This window comes from Sus scrofa, chromosome 18 (genome assembly GCF_054392235.1).
Source record: "Sus scrofa isolate SSC_HxYL_T2T_F1_AM1 chromosome 18, Sscrofa_HxYL_maternal_Yorkshire_Landrace_v2.0, whole genome shotgun sequence".
In the NCBI taxonomy this organism is placed as follows: Eukaryota; Metazoa; Chordata; class Mammalia; order Artiodactyla; family Suidae; genus Sus; species Sus scrofa.
This window is the reverse complement of record NC_139400.1, coordinates 11990826-12009338: the sequence shown is the minus strand read 5'-3', so window position 1 is coordinate 12009338 and position 18513 is coordinate 11990826. Positions and strand designations below refer to the sequence as shown.

The 18513-nt window shown below is 51.4% G+C and overlaps 1 protein-coding gene and 2 long non-coding RNA genes across 10 annotated transcripts in view; 1 reads left to right on the top strand and 2 right to left on the bottom strand.

The window, feature by feature from the left end:
* Positions 1 to 3246, bottom strand: part of PAXIP1 (PAX interacting protein 1) — a 44488-nt gene extending 41242 nt beyond the window's left edge. For all 5 annotated transcript variants that reach the window (XR_014833436.1, XR_002340250.2, XR_014833435.1 and 2 more), the window contains exons 1-2: positions 3029 to 3246; positions 546 to 680 (exon numbers count right to left, since the gene is read on the bottom strand). Coding sequence is in view for 2 of the 5 variants with exons in the window: in XM_021078627.2 (XP_020934286.1) it covers positions 546 to 680; positions 3029 to 3109 (216 nt within the window). In the remaining 3 variants the exon portion in view is untranslated. The remainder of the gene's footprint in view (positions 1 to 545; positions 681 to 3028) is intronic.
* Positions 3247 to 3580: 334 nt separating this feature from the next.
* LOC146394865 (uncharacterized) lies at positions 3581 to 13586 on the top strand. Its single transcript, XR_014833461.1, has 3 exons — positions 3581 to 4145; positions 10274 to 10389; positions 12862 to 13586. It is a non-coding gene; the product is annotated as an uncharacterized LOC146394865 (long non-coding RNA).
* LOC102168197 (uncharacterized) overlaps positions 6331 to 18513 on the bottom strand; it is a 90943-nt gene continuing 78760 nt past the window's right edge. For 3 of the 4 annotated variants that reach the window (XR_014833448.1, XR_014833445.1, XR_014833444.1), the window contains 2 exons: positions 9986 to 10109; positions 6331 to 8131 (listed from right to left, as the gene is read on the bottom strand). This is a non-coding gene — a long non-coding RNA (uncharacterized LOC102168197). Of the gene's footprint in view, positions 8132 to 9985; positions 10110 to 13713; positions 18124 to 18513 lie in introns of those variants that run through there. The other variant, XR_014833447.1, reaches the window with a different exon arrangement.

Here is an 18513-nt window from a genome sequence, read left to right as displayed (position 1 = left end):
CCCAACGACTCGCCCAATAGCTGCGGCCCCACTTTCAGGCACAAACTCCCCACAGGTCAGGCTGGACAGTGGTGCAGGGAGCCAGCGGGGCTCAGCGGGACGAGCAGTCGCTGTGGCCCTTTTTGGAAAGCAGGGACATGGCCCACACAAGGCAGGGGCCCCTCAACTCCTCCGCCTGCAGGTGGGGGGCCGGCTCCTGGCGCTCCTGCGACAGGCCTCGGCCTGCCTGCAGAATAGACACATGTTCTTAGGAAAATCCACCAACGTCCTCTGCTTCAGGCCAACGCGTCCACGCCCCACGAGACGTCTCCCCCGCTTCGAGAGGTTCGGACAGCGACAAAACGGAGTCAGCTGTGAGGTGCAGGAACCTGGCTGTGGTGTGACTGGTCGTAAAGGGCCTGAGGCTGAGACGGGCCCTGAGACGTCAGAAGAGCTGCCTTCACCCGGTGGCCTCCCATCCAGGCGGCACCTAAGCAAACTCTGGCAAGAGCTGTGCTGAAACGTCACGCTGTGTGATAAACAGTAGAGTTAAATTCACTACCAACCTTTACGACAGGGAGATCGAAGACTTCCCGCGCTTCCCCCACTTCGGGATTGTCCCCGTCTTCCGAGATGATGTGCGAGGCTAGCGCATTGTAGGACACTTCCTTGGCTTTCCCGGCTTTCAAAAGCTGAATGACCTTGGAAAAAAACCACATGAATTAAAATGGAAAACACCCCATTTCATTCTCAACTTATACAAATTACCATGAACAACAAAGATTTCTAATAAACACACACCACGTTTTCCACGTGGGATTAAGACTCTTTCACTGAGTCACATGCAATGAAACACGTGGGGACAATAAAAAGCAGCAAATCTTGATGCGCTGACTGGTCCGTGTGGAAGCGACGGCGAACCACGTACCAGCCAGTCCCCGAGGACGGACGAGGTGAACACAGCAGAGACCCGGCTAGGACACAACCCATCCAGGTCTACCCTCAAGGCTTGGGGATGCATGGTTTCCGGTAAGTGGAAAAGTTTCTGCAGAGGAGCTACAGGCGTGGTGTCCTTGTGAATTCAGAGGCATCACCAGGCAAAAATACGCACGCGGTGTGGCATGAGGAGCATTCAACACAATGGGCAGGTGAAGACGATGAGACCCTCGATGGCAGTGTCACAGGCGCTACGCAAAACCCGCTGGGTTTTACCCCAAAATACAGAGCTGTCTTCTGGAGGCACAGAAAGGTGTGAAGCAGGGAAGCGGCCTGATCAGATCTTACAGGAAGATCCCTGACAGTGTAAGAAGAACACATGGGGTTGGCTGCAGGTCTGGAGCCAGGACGCCTGTTAAGAAACAGCTATGAACATTCAGGCGAAAGAGGCAGGTAACTAAGGGAAAAGCAGGTCATTAGGGGCAAGAAGCGATGTGAGAGCACCAGCAAGACTAGGTGCCTCCAAGGGGCCTGTGTCGGAGAAACACTGCGGGGATGAGGACTGTGTGTTTGTTTAGGGCACGTCCCTCTTCGGTGCCACTGTGAGACCTAGAAAGACACCCAGCACGTCTGAGGATGAGACCTGGGCCCCATCTGAGACGGGGCCAAGGCCCAGAGAGCGAATGAGCCCTCAAGCACCGAGCACAGGGTGGGGAGTGAAACCAACACACGTGAATGCTCTGCATCCACGTTTCGAGGATTCAGAGAATCAAATACTCTGGCTGTAAAGTTTTTTTTTTTTTTTTTAGAAAATACCTTGTTTTGGATCAAAGTGGTTTGCCAAGGACACTTTAAAAGCCCTTAGACTTGATTAACAGTTGAGTGAACATGACTCCTGTTCAGCTTGGTCCAGGTTTTAAGTAACATTTGGTTCAGGTCCCTCTCAACAACCAAAGTCCTAAAATGAGGTAGGAAGCAGGGAGGAGAAGAGTGGAGAGTGAAGAAAGGGAAATCCGTAGTCAGAAGGAAGAAGCCGTCACTCTGAGCTCAGCACCTGTTCACTATTAAATCCCAAGCCTCTTGACGCTTACCGTAGAAGAAAGGGTGCACCCTGGGAGTCATCCAAGGGCATCTGGTTCCTAAAATACCACCACAGACACCTCCAGAAGGCCCAAACCAATCGGCCTTTCACAATTCCTTCCATGCCACCCAAGTCTGTTAAGTATCTGTCTCCACTCCTGAGGAGACATCAAGACAGTACAGCCGTCTTTTCCTACACATGAGCTTTAGGAAAGCGAGTAGCCTGAGATTCAGCTGAATATTCAATAAAGGTAGGTTCCCACCATGGAAAATTAACATGCTGACGTTCCAACAGATGTATGACTTACAAAAAACTTAGGAAAGGCGACAATATCCTTTGGCGTGAGGTCACACAAGAAAATGTTTCGTGTGACCGTATTAACAGCGCATTACCCACACTTACTGTATATTTAGGAAAACCAAGAAACACAAAGTCGCTGGTAGTAAACTTCAAGGCCACACACTAGTTGCAGACGTGCGACCTCAGGTGGCTGCCACACCAGGGGCAACTAACTGCCCCTCCGCAGCCAGGAACCCAGGCCCCTACTCAGCACCTCCTGCCAAAGTTCCCGTAGCCAACCCGTCCCCGCGGGACCCACTGTTGGCGGGGCCCAGGCAGCTGGAGCTGGCAGCAGGTAGGGTGTCCCTGTCTGGATTCCTCCCCACAAAGGGGCAGAGTGGGAAGCGGACAAGGCAGCTCCGCGACAGCACCCCGGTCCCCCACCACGCGGGGACCGTGACAACCGACTCTTAGCGCAGACCCCCACCCACGTGCCCTTCCCCCCCCATCTGGGCACACCCTCCTCTTCAAGTTTCCACTCCCAGGACCTCTCCTTTCCCCGCCCGCGGGTCCCGCAGACCCCCTTCCCTCCGGCCCCCACCGCCGGCCTGCTGGGCGCCAGGCGGCCCGGCCTCCGCGCAGCCAGGCCGGCGGGCTTGGGGCAATAGGTCCCGGACGTTCAACGTGCAGGCGCGCGCCCGGGGCGGGAGCAGAGCCGGGGACGCGGAGGACGGTGCGGGGGCGGTGTGGTACCTGCGGGTCGATGTCGCCCACCGCGTAGTACTTGACCTCCCGGAACATCTCCTCGGGAACTTTGGGCGCCTGGTCCGACATGGTCGCGGCGGCCCGAAGGCTCCGCGGCGGCTCCTGCCCCGCCCGGCCAGCCCCGCGGGGCCCGCTCCCCAACGGCGCGGCCCCGGCCCGGTCCTGCAAGTCGGGCCCGCTCCCCCGCCCTCTGCGCCCCCGCCCGCGCCGGGCCGCCCGAGCGCGGGAGCCGCGCGCGCCCTGCGGGCCGCACCATCCCGCCCGACGCCGAGGGGGAGCGCCCAAGTTAGGCGCTCGGCCCGCCCCACCCGGTGTCCGTCTTGCGGCCCGCGGCACCGGGGACACGGGCACCGAACAGCCCACTCCAGAGCCAGGGGGCCGTGGCCGCCGCCGTCCCCACAGCAGTAAGCCCCGTGCTCGCGGGGAAACGCGCCCCCCCGTCAAGGCTGGAGTGGGCCGGTCCCGGGAAAGAAGGGTACGGGCGGCCCTCCCGTCGACACGCGCGGCCGCAAGGGCGGCGCATGCGCACCGCGGAGGGGCGGGCCGGCGACGGCAACCGCGGAGGGAACGGGTCCCGGCTTCGGGGTCTGGGGCGCACAGAGACGGAGCGTCGCCGGCTGCTGCCTGGCAGGACCCGAGGTAACGCCTAAGGCCCAGGAAAGGGTCCTGAGTCTTGGCTGGAGGATGAGGGCGCTAGGCCGCGTAACCAGCTCCCCGGGCGCGCGCTCGCGGCCAGTGGCTTCTCGCCGTCGCCCGAACCTGCACCTCCCGGGACCCGGACCGTCAAAAAACGAGCCCCGCGCCCCTCCCTCCGGCTCTGCTGACGACAGACGGTCATGACGTCTGCGCGCGCTCTGACGTCATCCGGTGGCGCCTGGAGACCGGCGCTCCGGGCGCACCTGCTGTCCCAGCAGCGCTCCGGGCGCACCTGCGCGGGCACGGGATGGGGCGGCGCCACGGCTGCGGGACGCCAGACTCCCCCGGATCCACCGAGGCCCAGAGGCCCTGAGGCGCCTGAGCGTGAAAATGCACGTGAATCAGCCCCACAGTTTCCTCCCCCAAGTGGCTCAAACCATTACCCACTGCTGCCGCTACCTGCCAAGCGGTAAAGCCCTTTTATTTATTTATTTATTTATTTTTTGTCTTTTTGCTATTTCTTGGGCCGCTTCCACGGCATATGGAGGTTCCCAGGCTAGGGGTCGAATCGGAGCTGTGGCCACCAGCAACGCAGGATCCGAGCCGCGTCTGCAACCTACACCACAGGTCACGGCAACGCCGGATCGTTAACTCACTGAGCAAGGGCAGGGACCGAACCCACAACCTCATGGTTCCTAGTCGGATTCGTTAACCACTGCGCCACGACGGGAACTCCAAGCCCTTTTAAATAAACGGTAGTGTAATTGGTTAGGAGAGAAACCTTTCCAAGGTACTGTGGCACCTTAATACAACCCTAACTCATCTCAGAGGCCTTTGTTGTATCACTTTAAGTCTGCGATAAGGGAGACGTTCTGAACGTGAAAGTTGACGTGGTCGGCTCATTGATCGGTACAATGTACACTGACTTTTTAAAAACAGTGAATAGGGTTTTGATTGTACACTTGTGTGTAATAAATGATTTTGTATGAGTAGCAAGTAAGGATACGATAAGCCTTTTAAATATTCTTAGGTTTTATCATTGTATTGTTTTCTGGTTTCGTCTTTTTCATTTGCGTTTTGAACAGTCTGAAACGGTGTTATTCTAAAAGCCAACATCTTTTTTAACAAACAAAATATGAGAACTTGCCTGAATGAGTAAGAATGTGCTGTCCTTCCTTTGAATACCCCAAGCATATATTTAGTATTGACCACTGTAACATTTTACCTTCCATGTTAAGAAAAGAAAAAAAACGGGGGAGTTCTGGTTATGGCGCAGTGGAAACGAACCTGACTAGTATCCATGAGGATGCAGTCATCCCTGGCCTTGCTGAGTGTGTTGGGGATCTGGCGTTGCGCGAGCTGTGGTGTAGGTCGCACATGGGCGGCTCAGATCCCACGTGGCTGTGGCAGAGGCTAGCGGCTGTAGCTCTGACCCCTAGCCGTAGGAACTTCCGTGTGTTCTAAATACCAAACCAGAAGAAGCATGCCCTTGTATTGACCTGTGGTGGGAGAACTTATTTAGCTTTTTCCTTCCTTGGTTAAAAAAAGAACTAAGCATGTACTTTTATCTTAGAAAACTTACAGCATACCTCAACTGGGTATTTTATTTTATAAGTTAAAAAACGTGTAACGTTCATCAGGGCAAGTTTACCAAGAAGGCAGATTATGGAACTAAGAAATCTAAAATCTCAACCCAAAGAGACTGTAAAACAGGAGTGTAAACTGCGCGAGGTCAGTACGGTAACATGTACGGCCTCACACAACATCTCCTGGGCCCTGGGTCGTGGCCCACAGAGTATCAAACACGGCTATTTTACCAGTAATGACAAAGAAGCATCTTTAGATGGAATCTAATTTCATATGGGTAGTGTCTGTTCTGATGTTATCAGTTCATTTAATAGAAACTTTGTATTTCTTTTAAAGTTGATCCATGTATGACCCCACATAAGACACTGAGCATTGATATTTTTAAGCTTCTTCCAAGTTCAAAGCATGATCATTTTTCTGTTAATCAACCTTCAGAAAATAAACATTGTCTCATACTAACTTCATAAAGTAATACATTTCTCATCTTCTATTTTGCAAAATTAGGTAACGAGGCTAGGAAAAAAGTTAAGTATGAAATTAGAAAAATGGAAAAGTTGGGAATATTTAACTCAAATTGTACTTACTAGTGGGAACCTGAAGCAGTTATTTAGATAAGTATTTCCAAATGGCTTTTTAAAAAAATGCATCTTTTTGTACTGCATACAGCTTCTCAATCTTGTTGTCATATAGTGTGTTCAGTTCAGCTAATCACATACCCCTTCAAGTTAGATATTATCAATGTTTATTAGACCCTCAGTTGGTGTTTACAGACTAAAACATTTGACCTCTTCATGAAAGAGAGAACTTGTGTTGGAGGCATAAGCAAGTTGGGGTTTTAGCACAGGAGAACCTGGAAGCCCAAAGGCATGTTTCTTAGTGGGAGAGATTATTCAAGGACCCACCCAACACGGTTTTGCCAAAGTTGTCTACTTAGTGTAGAGACCTAGAAACCTATTCCAGACACTGTCCCATACACATATACTTTTTCCTTAAAAGAAGTTCTACCATACACACTTTTGTTTCACCTAAAAAGCAAAAATAAGAACGTCCTTCCACGTCAGCAGACATTAGCTGTAAACCATTTATTTAACAGATACACAACACTCCGTTTTTTCATGTGCCTTTCTTTAGTCAGGCCTGTGTTGTTGCACCTTGGTTTCCCACCTGGCAATCACAGAGCACGTTCAGTGTCTTCCTCTGTGCCCGGTTAGGAGCACGTCCCGCACTTCTCCCCATTCTCTGAGCTCAGTGCCCGCGCACAGCCTTAAATCAGCGGTTCTCCCCTATGGGCAGTTTTGCCGCCCAGGAGGCATTCGCCAATGTTGGAAACATTTTTGCGAGTCATGACTAGAGGGACGGGGGTACAACTGTTCTCGCGGCAGAGGCCAGGAAGCTCCCCTGTGACACGACAACCCCCACGAAAACGACCCTGGGCAAAGTAGTCACAGTCTTGCTGTGGGGAAACCGGGCTTAAGAAATGGACCAAGTACAGCATTCCGGGGGATTAAAAACGTGGGGAGTTTCTTGCACGCAGCTTGGTGGCTTGCTCAGACAGCATCCTCCAGTGCTCAGCTTCTGTCACCGTGTGGCCTTGCTGTCTGAGAGCCCTCTGCTTCCAGCTCTACCGGCGAGAAAAAGAAGCCCGCAGCAGAACACGCAGGATCTTCGAAGGCCAGACCCACCAACCAAGAGCCACAGACGTCCGCGTCCACCCACTTCCATAGGCCAGGAGCTGGTCTCGCGACTCCAACCTAAACCGCAGGGGAAGCTGGGAAGTGTAGTCTTCCTGAGCCTCCAGGAAAAGGAAATGGGATTGCTGGCATTTTGCCAATCTCTGCCACTTCTAGTTTCAAAACAATTCTACAAATTAAGGTTACAGAATGCAATATAGTGTAAAACAAAAAATGTAAAACAACAACAACAAAAATGTTTGCACAGAGCTACTCGATGGAAATGAGTGGAACTGGGCGGCGGCGGCTGTCCGGCAAGGAGAGCGGTGAGCGGTGTTCTCTTGGAAAAGCATCAGGTGTCTGCGGAAGGGCCGCCACGGATGGGCTGCGTGCCCTCCGCTCGTCTTTCGTCTCCACTCCCACATCCACAGGCCATCCTCTACCTTGTTCTCGGTCCAGGAAGCTGACCTCACTGGCTCCCCTGTGCTCTGGCTCCTCGCCGACTCTTCTGAGGAGGGAGGGACCCAAGCAGGGAGCTGAGAGGGGAGAGGAGGGTGCGGAGAGCGGGATGCGCGTGTTTTGCCCCCAGCTCCCCGCCGGCCGGCTTGTCTGAGCTGCAAAGTCACCTTCCCGTACAAGCCTCTCCTTCTGGGTTCCGGTCTCTCCTTCCTCTCCTCCCTCTGGACTTAGGGTCGCCCCCCATCTGCACCTCCTGCGACACCTTCGCCGTCAGCATTTACACATCCGCGCTCTCGGGTGATCCTAACGGGAGGGTGCGCTGTTATGTAAATGACAGGCAATTCATCTAAGGGACACTGAGAAATGTTTTCTTTCAAATAAAACACTATGTTTGCCCTCAAAAAACTAACTAATACTTGCATTTGCAAGCCCAGCACTACTGGAATGAATAGTAAGTGCAGCAGAGATTCAGAAAAGAGGGCCTGTGCGCCAGGAGAGCGGTGCACACTTCTCAGAAGGGAGCAGAGATGTTTGGAGGGGAGGAAGCCACAGATAAAGGGACACGAGGTTAGAATGCTGGTACTGCTGAATAAAAGTTGCCCATTTTAGATGTTAGGTAAATAGCTGTTTGATACAAGGGAAAAATGGGGAATAATACAAAATAAATGCCAAGTATATGAAGATCCTGGAGTTTCACCACAGCAGGTTGTTGAACTTGAGGTGCAGAATCATCCTGCAGCTGTGGTAACAAGAGAAAAGAAAATAGCTTCCTAGCTTTTTTTTTTTTTTTTTTGTCTTTTTGCCATTTCTTGGGCCGCTCTCACAGCATATGGAGGTTCCCAGGCTAGGGGTCGAATCGGAGCTGTAGCCACCGGCCTACGCCAGAGCCACAGCAACACGGGATCCGAGCTGCATCTGCAACCTACACCACAGCTCACGGCAACGCCAGATCCTTAACCCACTGAGCAAGGCCAGGGATTGAACCCACAACCTCATGGTTCCTAGTTGGATTCATTAACCCCTGAGCCACGACGGGAACTCCAGTTTCCTAGCTATTTAAAGGTTAAGTACTTTGTGGCAGGCTAGCTATGGCATTAACTATTGCTTCATTTACGGCCTTTGAAGTTTATAAAAATAAAACAGTCATTATGAATTGTATTGATCACTTGAAGTCAAGCACCAGCAGCATTAACATGCCAAGGAATTAGGACACATTTGTTTCTCGTAACTGAGATGGATGAACTAAGCATTCAGACCTGGAGGAAAGAATTGTGCCCCATCAGTGGTCTGCACCATCTTGCCCAGACGGGCTACGCTTGATTTCTGGCAGAGAGCACAAGCGCCAGGTACTGAGGTAAGAGCCCTGAAATGGGGGAGGTTCCCTACAAACCAGGGCTGCTGTTTTCTGTACGTAAGACCAAGTGTCTATCAAAGACCTCTTCTGCGTCAAAAGGATTCTGGGGGAGTTCCCGTCGTGGCGCAGTGGTTAACGAATCCGACTAGGAACCATGAGGTCGCGGGTTCGGTCCCTGCCCTTGCTCAGTGGGTTAACGATCCGGCGTTGCCGTGAGCTGTGGTGTAGGTTGCAGACGCGGCTCGGATCCCGCGTTGCTGTGGCTCTGGCGTAGGCCGGTGGCTACAGCTCCGATTAGACCCCTAACCTGGGAACCTCCATATGCCGCCGGAGCGGCCCAAGAAATAGCAACAATAACAACAACAACAACAACAAAAAGACAAAAAGACCAAAAAAAAAAAAAAAAAAAAAAGGATTCTGGGGTAGGGTGAGTTCCCAGGTGGCCTACCAGTTGAGACTCAGCATTGTCACTGCTGTGACTCAGGTTTGATCCCTGACCCAGGACCTTCATATGCCATTGGCATGACAAAAGAAAAAAAAGGGGGGGGGTTTTTTGGTGCTGGCTTTGAGGAATCCATATTAACTCACTTTCCCAGAGGGGACCCCACAAAAGAACCTGGGCCAAAATGCTCCATGCCTTTATCACCTGCACACAGAATGAAAACAGTGTAAAAAGGACAAAGAGTCCCAAAGCTTCTAGCAGGATGTCACCTGCTCAGGTATTTTGAAGCTTAGAAACACCACTGCCAGGGGCACTAAGCAGCACAACAGCCTTCCCTGAATTCTGTTGTGACTCCCAAGACTTTTCCCAGAGGTTAGAAATTATATCCAAATAGAATGTTGACGGGTATGACACTTTCGGGATGGGGGGAGAGTTGGGCTTCTTTGAAAACATATCCTTCGTTTCATCTCCGATTGTTTACCAGTTAATGAATGAAGAGCCGAGGCGGGACCTGGTTCTGCACCATCACGCACTGACAAGGGTTTTAACAGTCCTCCCGACCCCGGCTTCTCCCCTGTGACTCCTATTTAGATGCAGTTCCATCTCCAAGATACTGAGTCCATCTCGCTTTTTACTAGAATATACTGAGGACGAGAAAACGGAGACCCAGAGAGTTTAGGTGACGTTTACTCATGATGACAGTTACTAGCCGAATCTGGGCTCCATCTTTTTTTTTTTTTTACTTTTACGCTAATTCAGACTTTTAAAACATTGAAAGGAACAAGAGTTTCACATACGATAGAAGCAGAAAACAGGTAACTCTCTAAAAAGAGTACTTGCGGTATGCCAAGTTCAAGTTAAAAGTAGTCCACTGATTTCTTTGTAGCTGCAATGGACGCACTCCTTCCTCTTTGGGAACGGCTGAAAACGAAGAAGAGACGGTGGTTAGATCCCAGTTTGGAATTTCCCTATTTTAATGTCTTGTGTCAGTTTTAATTTTCTGATTTAATTAGCTTCCTAATTAGAAGGGGTTAAATTAATTAACCTCATTATTTACTATATATTTAATGATTTCTCTTCTATAGGGAGTTACTTAATTTTCAATAATTGGAAAGCTATGCCAAGAGGGAATACCGCCAAGTTTTACACGCACTGCTTTGCCGTCAGTACCAGGAATGGGACAAATTGAAGGGAATTTTAGGTAAGAGATTGGCTACATGCCAAGGCTATTTCCCACTTGTTCTGAAACATGGTACAGGTAAAAAATGTGGGCTGACAGCCAGTCATTTCTATCGAATTAGAAGTCAGTGTACATATCCTTTATATAAGGTTAAAAGATCCTGGAACAGAAGGTTTTATAATAGTCCTACCACATCAGTTTCACTACAGACAACAAAACAATCACAAAACACTGAATAAGGCCAAAGTCTTTTTTTGCTCATCTTGTTGTGTCTTTATTTTTTTTATTTTTTGTCTTTTTTGCCTTTTCTAGGGCTGCTCCCGCAGCATATGGAGGTTCCCAGGCTAGGGGTCGAATCGGAGCTGTAGCCGCCGGCCTACGCCAGAGCCACAGCCACTCGGGATCCGAGCCGCGTCTGCAACCTACACCACAGCTCACGGCAATGCCGGATCCTTCACCCACTGAGCAAGGGCAGGGATCGAACCCACAACCTCATGGTTCCTAGTCGGATTCGTTAACCACTGTGCCACGACAGGAACTCCTTTATTTTTAATTATAGTTGATTTACAATGTCGTATGCAAATAATTCTAATGAATAGGAGAGTCTCTGAAATTATCACCTGGTATAACGGCATATTAAAATATTCGATTTTTCCTCAGACTTGTCATCGATGGGCTAAATGGATAACATTTGGGGAAGTCACAGGAAAATCATAAGCCTGGTAATATCGGCATGACTTACCAAAATCAAATAGGCCTTGTTCTTTCATGGTCATGGGTGTATAAACCCTTGGTGGGTGACCGGGTCTTAATGCAGTGCTGTACCAACAAGATGACCTACTTTTCAGAGACAATGAGGCTGCATCGACACCACGGCCAAGCTGCTCTTTGCCTCACTCTTGACGCACCGTCCAGAGTGGGCTCGCGAGGTCAGTCCTGTGCAGGGACTGGACAGGCGGGACCCAGGTGCTCCTGTACCCCAGCCGCCTCAGTGCCACATGTCCGCAGCCCGTCTGCTCCCCGGGAGAAGCCCAGGTCCACCAAGAGTTACATGAGCTCTCGAGCGGCGGTACAACTGGAAACACAGACCTAGCAGAGTCAGATGAAGTTATCATCTGATTACAGGAAGTTCACTTCAGCTGAACAAACGCTGGTTGAGCCCCAAGGGGCACGGCTAGGAGGCCTTGCTAAGAAGCGAAGCTGAGCCGGGGGCCATGGACGCCCCAGTCCCATTCTAGAAGCAGCGCTCAGGTGCCAACACGAGTGGTACAGTGTCATGCAGTTTGAGGGGTGGTCCCGTGGGCACTAACTGGGCTGATGGCCGAGGACCTCTCAGGAGGAGGAAAGTCTCGAGGGCTCTGAAGGAGGCGGGGTTAGTCGTGGGGTGGGGCTGGACAAGGCCCTCCAAAGACGTGGGCTGAACACCTTCAAGGAAGACCGCGTGCAAAGAAAGAATGACTGCCCGTATTTCTCCATCTATTCTAAACCCCATCCAAAGGGACAGGCCAAAACTAAGGCGGGAGACGCTGGCCTTTTGTTTGGTCCTCTTTGGAAATACCTGCTCCTGTCCGGCTGCTAGCAGGCCAAGCAGCTCTGCTAGTCCCACCTGCCAGACAACGCTTCCCCTCTCCTCCCCAAGCGTCCACGGCCTCTCCCTCTCCGCAGAGTCCGGTTCAGGCCAACCAGGCTGCCTGCCAGCCGTAACCTGCCATCGCCTACTCCCCGCCCCCAGCTGTGCACCCCAGAACCCCAGCACCAGGGGTGTCTCCTGCCACGCCCTTTCCCACCAACCTGGGCTGCAGGACCCTCTCAAACACCCCCGGAACGTCTGCCGTCTGCGGCGCTGGGCACACGCTGGGTGGCTCCCCTGCAAACAAGCCTCCACGTGCGGATCACACTTCCTCTTCCCACGTCCGCGCTCACACCTCCCGCTTCAGGAAACACCGCTGGTGCCCTGAGAGGGAACGTCTTTGGTCCCTTCTGTTTGTGATCACAAGTAACTTACACGACTGGGGCTCTCCGGCCGGATGGAGACTGAGCCGACCACGTGAGAGAGGGTTCATCCCAGCTCAGGGGTAACGGCCGGTTGATGCGTCTGAACGGTGCTCAGGGCGAGGAAAACACACAAGGCAGTGGATGTAAAATGTGGGAGGTCCCCTCACTCCCAGTGTTTATATAAAATACCAAAAAGACTGGATTTTAAAGTACATGTCCCCCCCCATAATCCCTCCACGACTAACTCCAATGGGTCTTAGTTCTCTTAACAAGTATATCCGCGGCTGTTTAGTCTGGTGCCTGATGCCACGTGGATGACGGATGACTCGTGAAAGAGCAGATGCAGGCATTCTGAATGAACGAACGTTGTGCCAGGGACACAACTGTTCGCTTTGGTTTTAAGGGACCAGCCCAGAGAGTCACCATAATGCAAACGTGACACTTACCTCTCCTCGTGGAAGTCACTGTGCTATTGACATACTGCATTTTATTTTACAGACAGGGAGAGAAGTCCGGAGAGATAAGATCAGGGAACAGAAACTTTTTTCCGTGATGGGCCAGACAGGAAGTATTTGAGGCATCATGGTCCGTGAGGTCTGTTCTGACTTCTCAGCCCGGCCACCGCCCGGAAAGCGGCTTCGGCAGACTTGCGCACCAACAAGCAAGGCTGGCTCAGGGGAACCGCTCCTCACAAAAGCAGGCAGCTGGCCAGCTTTAGCCTCGGGGCTTTGCTTTGCTGACTCTGGGTTGGGGCGTCAAGGTCACAAACTGCCACAAACCAGGTCCCAAAGACCAACACCCAACAGGTGTGAGCGGCCCCTGCCCCGGGCCGGCCGGCTGACACGCCTCCGCGTGGCTGAGCTGTCTCCGGAGGGCAGGCTGAGTGCTTGACCACCAGGAAAGCAGGGGAATTAGGGCTAATTAATGCGTCCAGACTTTGAAGTCCAGGGAGAAAAAGGCCTCAGATTAAGTGCAAACTATCATCCTAAGTAATGTATTTGTGGCACTTTCATTAAATTTTTGCTCAAACCTTGAAAAATATGTATCTCCTGGCTGCCAACATTTTCATCTTTGTATAATTATGAAGCCTCCCCAAATAATCCTTTTCAGTTTGTGATACTCAGTGGGGCACAGTGCCAGCTGCTGAGACTTGATGGAGCTGTTTAATTTGAGACTTACTTGCACAGCATAGGTGAAAATAAATAAAGTCTTAGAGAAATTCATTCAGAATATATCTAGTGCAGATGCCTACTGTGAAGTTTATGGGAAAAAAGGAACAGTATTCATCTGCAGGAAGTTAGAGTAATTCAGTGTCTTATCAGAATAAACACAGGGCTTTTAGGAACACAGTCCCAAGATAATAAAAATCATTTTTATTACCAAAAAAAGGGCAGACATTTCAACATGAGTCACCACTTTTATGAGCACTGAGTCACAAAAATAAAATGGCCACAAACTAGGTATATGGTTATGTAAATTAGTTAAAATACCCCCCCTTTTCTTCCTTCTAACATGAACGGCAATTTTGAGCGTACAACAAGTTTTAGGGGCTGTGACTTACCAACCTCCCCGACAATCCTGAAGCTAAGGTTTTGCGATGTTCAAACCCCAGCTCCAGAGTCTCTGACCCTGTACTCTCTTTCCCGACTAGGGCTCAAAGGAATTATTTCCTCAGGTGTAAACCAGTCGTTTCTGTCACTTAAAAACACACTACTGGTTAGAAAGGCCAAGACAGGGGGTCCAGTATTTGTGGTCAGGGCTGAGGAGGCCCCAGGGGGAGGGAGACAGAAAAGCACAGCCCGCGTGCCTTCCCTGGGTGTCACCGACTGCCTGCTCTTCAGCCGTAACAGAAGGGCGCATTCGAGGACCCTGGTGTCACCCACGTGCTCGGGGAGAAGGAAGCGTCTGCCCCCCACCTGTGCGGAGAAAGGAAGATAAGCCCATGGGAAGTGAAGGACCACCTACCTCAATGAATGAACACAAACTCTATTTGTTTCTACAACACGCGGCCATTGCAATGGTTGGCTAGTGTCTCAGGGGGCTGGATCACTGTCATGTTGCCGAGTGGGAGAACTTACTCAATCTGTTTGCCCACATGTGGCAGCTATGAGAACTCGGATGACTGTATGTGTGAAACAGAGCGGCGTGGGCAGAGAGTGCCGCCTTCCACGCTCTCCTCCTGGAGAAAATTCTCACTGCACTGGAAGCTCACGTAGGGGGATCATAAGTGGGGTCCTCGGGCTTTGTCCAGATGCATGTGTTCCCTTCGGCTGCAGCATCTTCATTAGCATCACTGGCCCTTCTTCAGCAGCGCTTTCTACGGAAGGGTCCAGCGGAGATGAGCCCTTGAAACGCAGCGCGGGGCGCTGGCCAGCGCTATGTTTTTCGAGGCCGTCCTTTCTTGGAACCCATCCTCGGAGCAGTGGCTTTATTGTGAAACCAGATGTTTTTTGGGTATAAAATTATTAATGCCAGCCTTCCTAATGCTAAATGAAGATCCAAAATTGAAAACAGGAAAGGGAGACGCCGTCAGGGACTTGGGCTGGTGCGTGTTCACGTTCCGATCCGCCCTGTCTCCACGCTTCAGTCCGTGGCTCTCTCGAATCCTCTCTTCTGCCTTGCCTGGTTCCATGTCATTCTTCCTCTGCATTTCCTTAGTGCTAAAATGGGAACCTGGGAGAAACTGGAGGCAGCAAAGTAAAACATACGAAAGGAAGGCTTTAAATCCGGAGAATTTTATGTGGATTCCTGACTGTTTTCACCTTGTATGCTGCAATCCTGACTTGGTTCATAAAAAATAAACGCTTTTTTGTTATCTGTTGCTCATCCGTACGGCCACTTATCAAGGTCCCTGATGGGCCTCTATTGCATCAAGTTCCCAGGCCTGTCTTTCTCACGTTCCACCCAATGATAACCTTTGGGGCCACCACCTGCTGCGCACAGCTGACCTGTGATCCCTTGTCCTGCAACTCCACGTTTCTCTCTGCAACGCAGGGGACTCCTCGTAGCCCATGGCCTGTGATTAAAGCTGGTGGCAAGGAGACCACCCATGATTAGCCGAGGTGTTTGTAGAGGGCAAAGGAGCAGTGGGCTGGGCAGCAGGAGAAGGCACTTGTCAGTTCCAGCTATGACCACACCACCAGTTGCAGAGACGAGACTGTGGCCGTGAGGCATCTTTCCTCCTTGTTTGACATGATTATATGTACGTATACATTAGCTGACAATTTCCTCCCCTTTTCACACTTTCCAACGTAAGCAGAAAGTTAAACTCAATCTCGGCATCTAGTCTACAGGATCTGAAAGGTGAAATGAGACTTGAGCTTCTAAGCACACCAGCTACACCAGTGTGGTTCACTGAAGACTTTTCTGCACAGTTAATCCACTTGGCTTAAAACGTGAACCATGTAGCCTACTAGGGATACTGGATAGATGCCACTGAGGCCCCAAACCTTTAAGGACTCCTCCAAGAGTTCTCGGCCTGATAGCAGGGCCCAGAAGAGAACCCAGGGGGCCGTGCCTGCAGTAAAGCCACGGTATCTCAGAGTCTGGAAGAAACGGTAGGACGTGGTTTCCATGACTACTGTCATTAGTACTGGGCTTCGGAGAGAGTTTCGAAAGGATATTTACGCATCTACGAGAAGGGTCATTCAGAGAGAGAAGTTTTATGACCTAAATAAAAATACAAATACTTACAACAAGAAATGTTACATATAACATGATTGTGGGCCTCCCCAAAGGGCTTTTTACAGGAAGATCCACCTTTCTCTTATTTTACCATAAAAGGCTCAGTAGCTGTTCTTTCACAGATGTTTTTGTGGTGACGAATTTGAGATCAGCATGACTGGATACAAACCGGTCCAGGTAGACAGCGCTAAGGTCAGACAAACAGCTTTCGCTGGCAGCGACACATGGTGGGGACCAGGGCAGACTCAGCTTTAATTTCCTGATCATTAAAAACGCCTCTAGCACACAAGGCTTGGTTGGGAGCAGAGAGGGCTGGGAAGCCAAGACAACCAGGACAAAGGCGGACTTCCAGCACGACACTGGTTTCTGGTTCCTAAACAAGAGACAGCGTCATTATCACCAAGCACAGACCAGGGTTAGAAACACACGCCTGAAGCTGCAGAATCCGCGCTTCCATTTCCAGCTCCCGGGGAACACGCCATCTGGCTTCTCTGCAGGATGGATGCCTTGCCTGTGAAAGCCCAATGGCAATGCTTCTTTGACGAGAGGGAGTGGGGGTGCTGTCCCTTGACATGGAGGTCACCTTGCAGGACCACTTTTTGGATCTCAGGGGCCAAGCTGTTGAGAGTTCTAGAAATGGGGAGTGCGGAGTATAGTAAAAGAATTTATATTGTAATATTAAATTTTTTGGCGTTCCCGCTGTGGCCCAGTGGGTTAAGAATACAACTGCAGGGGAAGTTCCAGTTGTGGCTCAGCTGTAAGGAGCCTAACTAGTATCCATGAGGACATGGGTTCAGTCTCTGGCCTCATTCACTAGCTCAAGGGTCTGGCCTCGTAGTGAGCTGTGGTGTAGGTCGCAGACGCCACGTGGACCTGGTGTTGCTGTGGCTGTGGTGTAGGCCTGCAGCTGTAGCTCCAATTCAATCCCTAGCCTGGGAACTTCTATATGCCACATGTGCGGCCCTAAAATACAAAAAAAATAAATAAATAAATAAAACACAACTGGAGGGGCTTGGGTCACCGCAAAGGGGGATTCGATCCCTAGCCCGGTGCAGTTGGTTCAAGAACACTGCCAGCATCTCACACCCCAAAGCACAGCTAACTACCCTGATTTCTGATACCTTACAGCCATTTCCTGTGATTAACTCTATATAAATGGAAGCACATAGTTTGTGTCTGTCTTTGGCTCTAAATTTTGGCCGCGCGAGCCCTCTGTATTACTGCATGTCCTTGCAGCCTCTTCATCCACGTCGCTGTACGTGATCCACGGTCAATGTCACAGTTCCTTCATCCACGTCACCACTGATGGGCATTTAGGCAGTTCTCGGCTTTCATTATTGCGAACACGCTACACGCGTGTGCCCATGCATGGCACTTGGTGGCTAGATTACACAGGCATGTCACATATACACATAAGCCAGCAGTGGAACTGCTGGCTGGGAGGACGTGCGTGTGCCCAGTTCAGATCGATGCTGCCCGTTTCCCCAAGTGGCTGTACCATCTCCCTCCTGCCAGAGGGTGTGCGGTCTTCTTCATTTTGGCCAGTTGGGTGGGCGGGCAGTGGTGCTGCCTCGTAGTTTTAACCTGCATTTCCTTGATTTTGTCTCATGTTTACTGGCCATCTGGTTATCTGCACATGTGAAGTGTCTGCTGTATATTTACTCGTGCTTCAACACCTTCCTGTCTCTTTGTCTCTGTCTCTGCAGCGTCGCGGCACTGGAATGAAGCTTGTCTTTCCTTCTTTTTGTCACGGCTTCGGCATGTGGACATTCTGGGGCCAAGGACTGAACCTGTGCCACAGCAGGGACCCAAACCACAGCCGTGACAATGCCAGGTCCTTAACCCACTGCGTCACCTGGGAACTCTTCCCAAACTGGTGAAGGCTTCCCGGCATCAGGACTGTGGTCCCTGCGAGGGAGCGCGGCTGGGGACTGCCTGGCGTTAGCGACGTCGAGTTAAGGGGGCTGGAGACGCGGAGGCAGGGACAGACCCCAGGGAACCTCAAGGAAAACGGGTTCCATTATGTGCAAAAGAAGGTCTTGTCTAGAACTCCAGTTTGGTTCCCGGAGGAGACACCTGCACGGGGAAAGAGTGTTGGGGTCTAGGTGGTCTGCAGTGGCAGGAGGCAGGGCAGGCCTGGTGGACACGTACCCCAGGGCCAGGCCAGGGAACACAAAACACGGGCCGGGCCGGGCGCAGGACACAGATGTCCCCTTCCAGACCTCACGCTTCAGTGGAGCCATGGACCGTGGCCCCTAGTCCCTCACCCAGACTCGACAGGGTGAAGACGCTGCCCGCTCCCGGACACACCCTGGAACCGAGCTGTCCAGCTGAAACCGAATGTGAACCACAAAGGTGAGCCGCTATGGATTTCAAAATGCTTTTCTGGTAGCCGCATTTTTTTTAAAAAAGGACAAAGAAACCCCATATCCCGAATAGTATCACTTCAACTTCTAGGCAGCATGA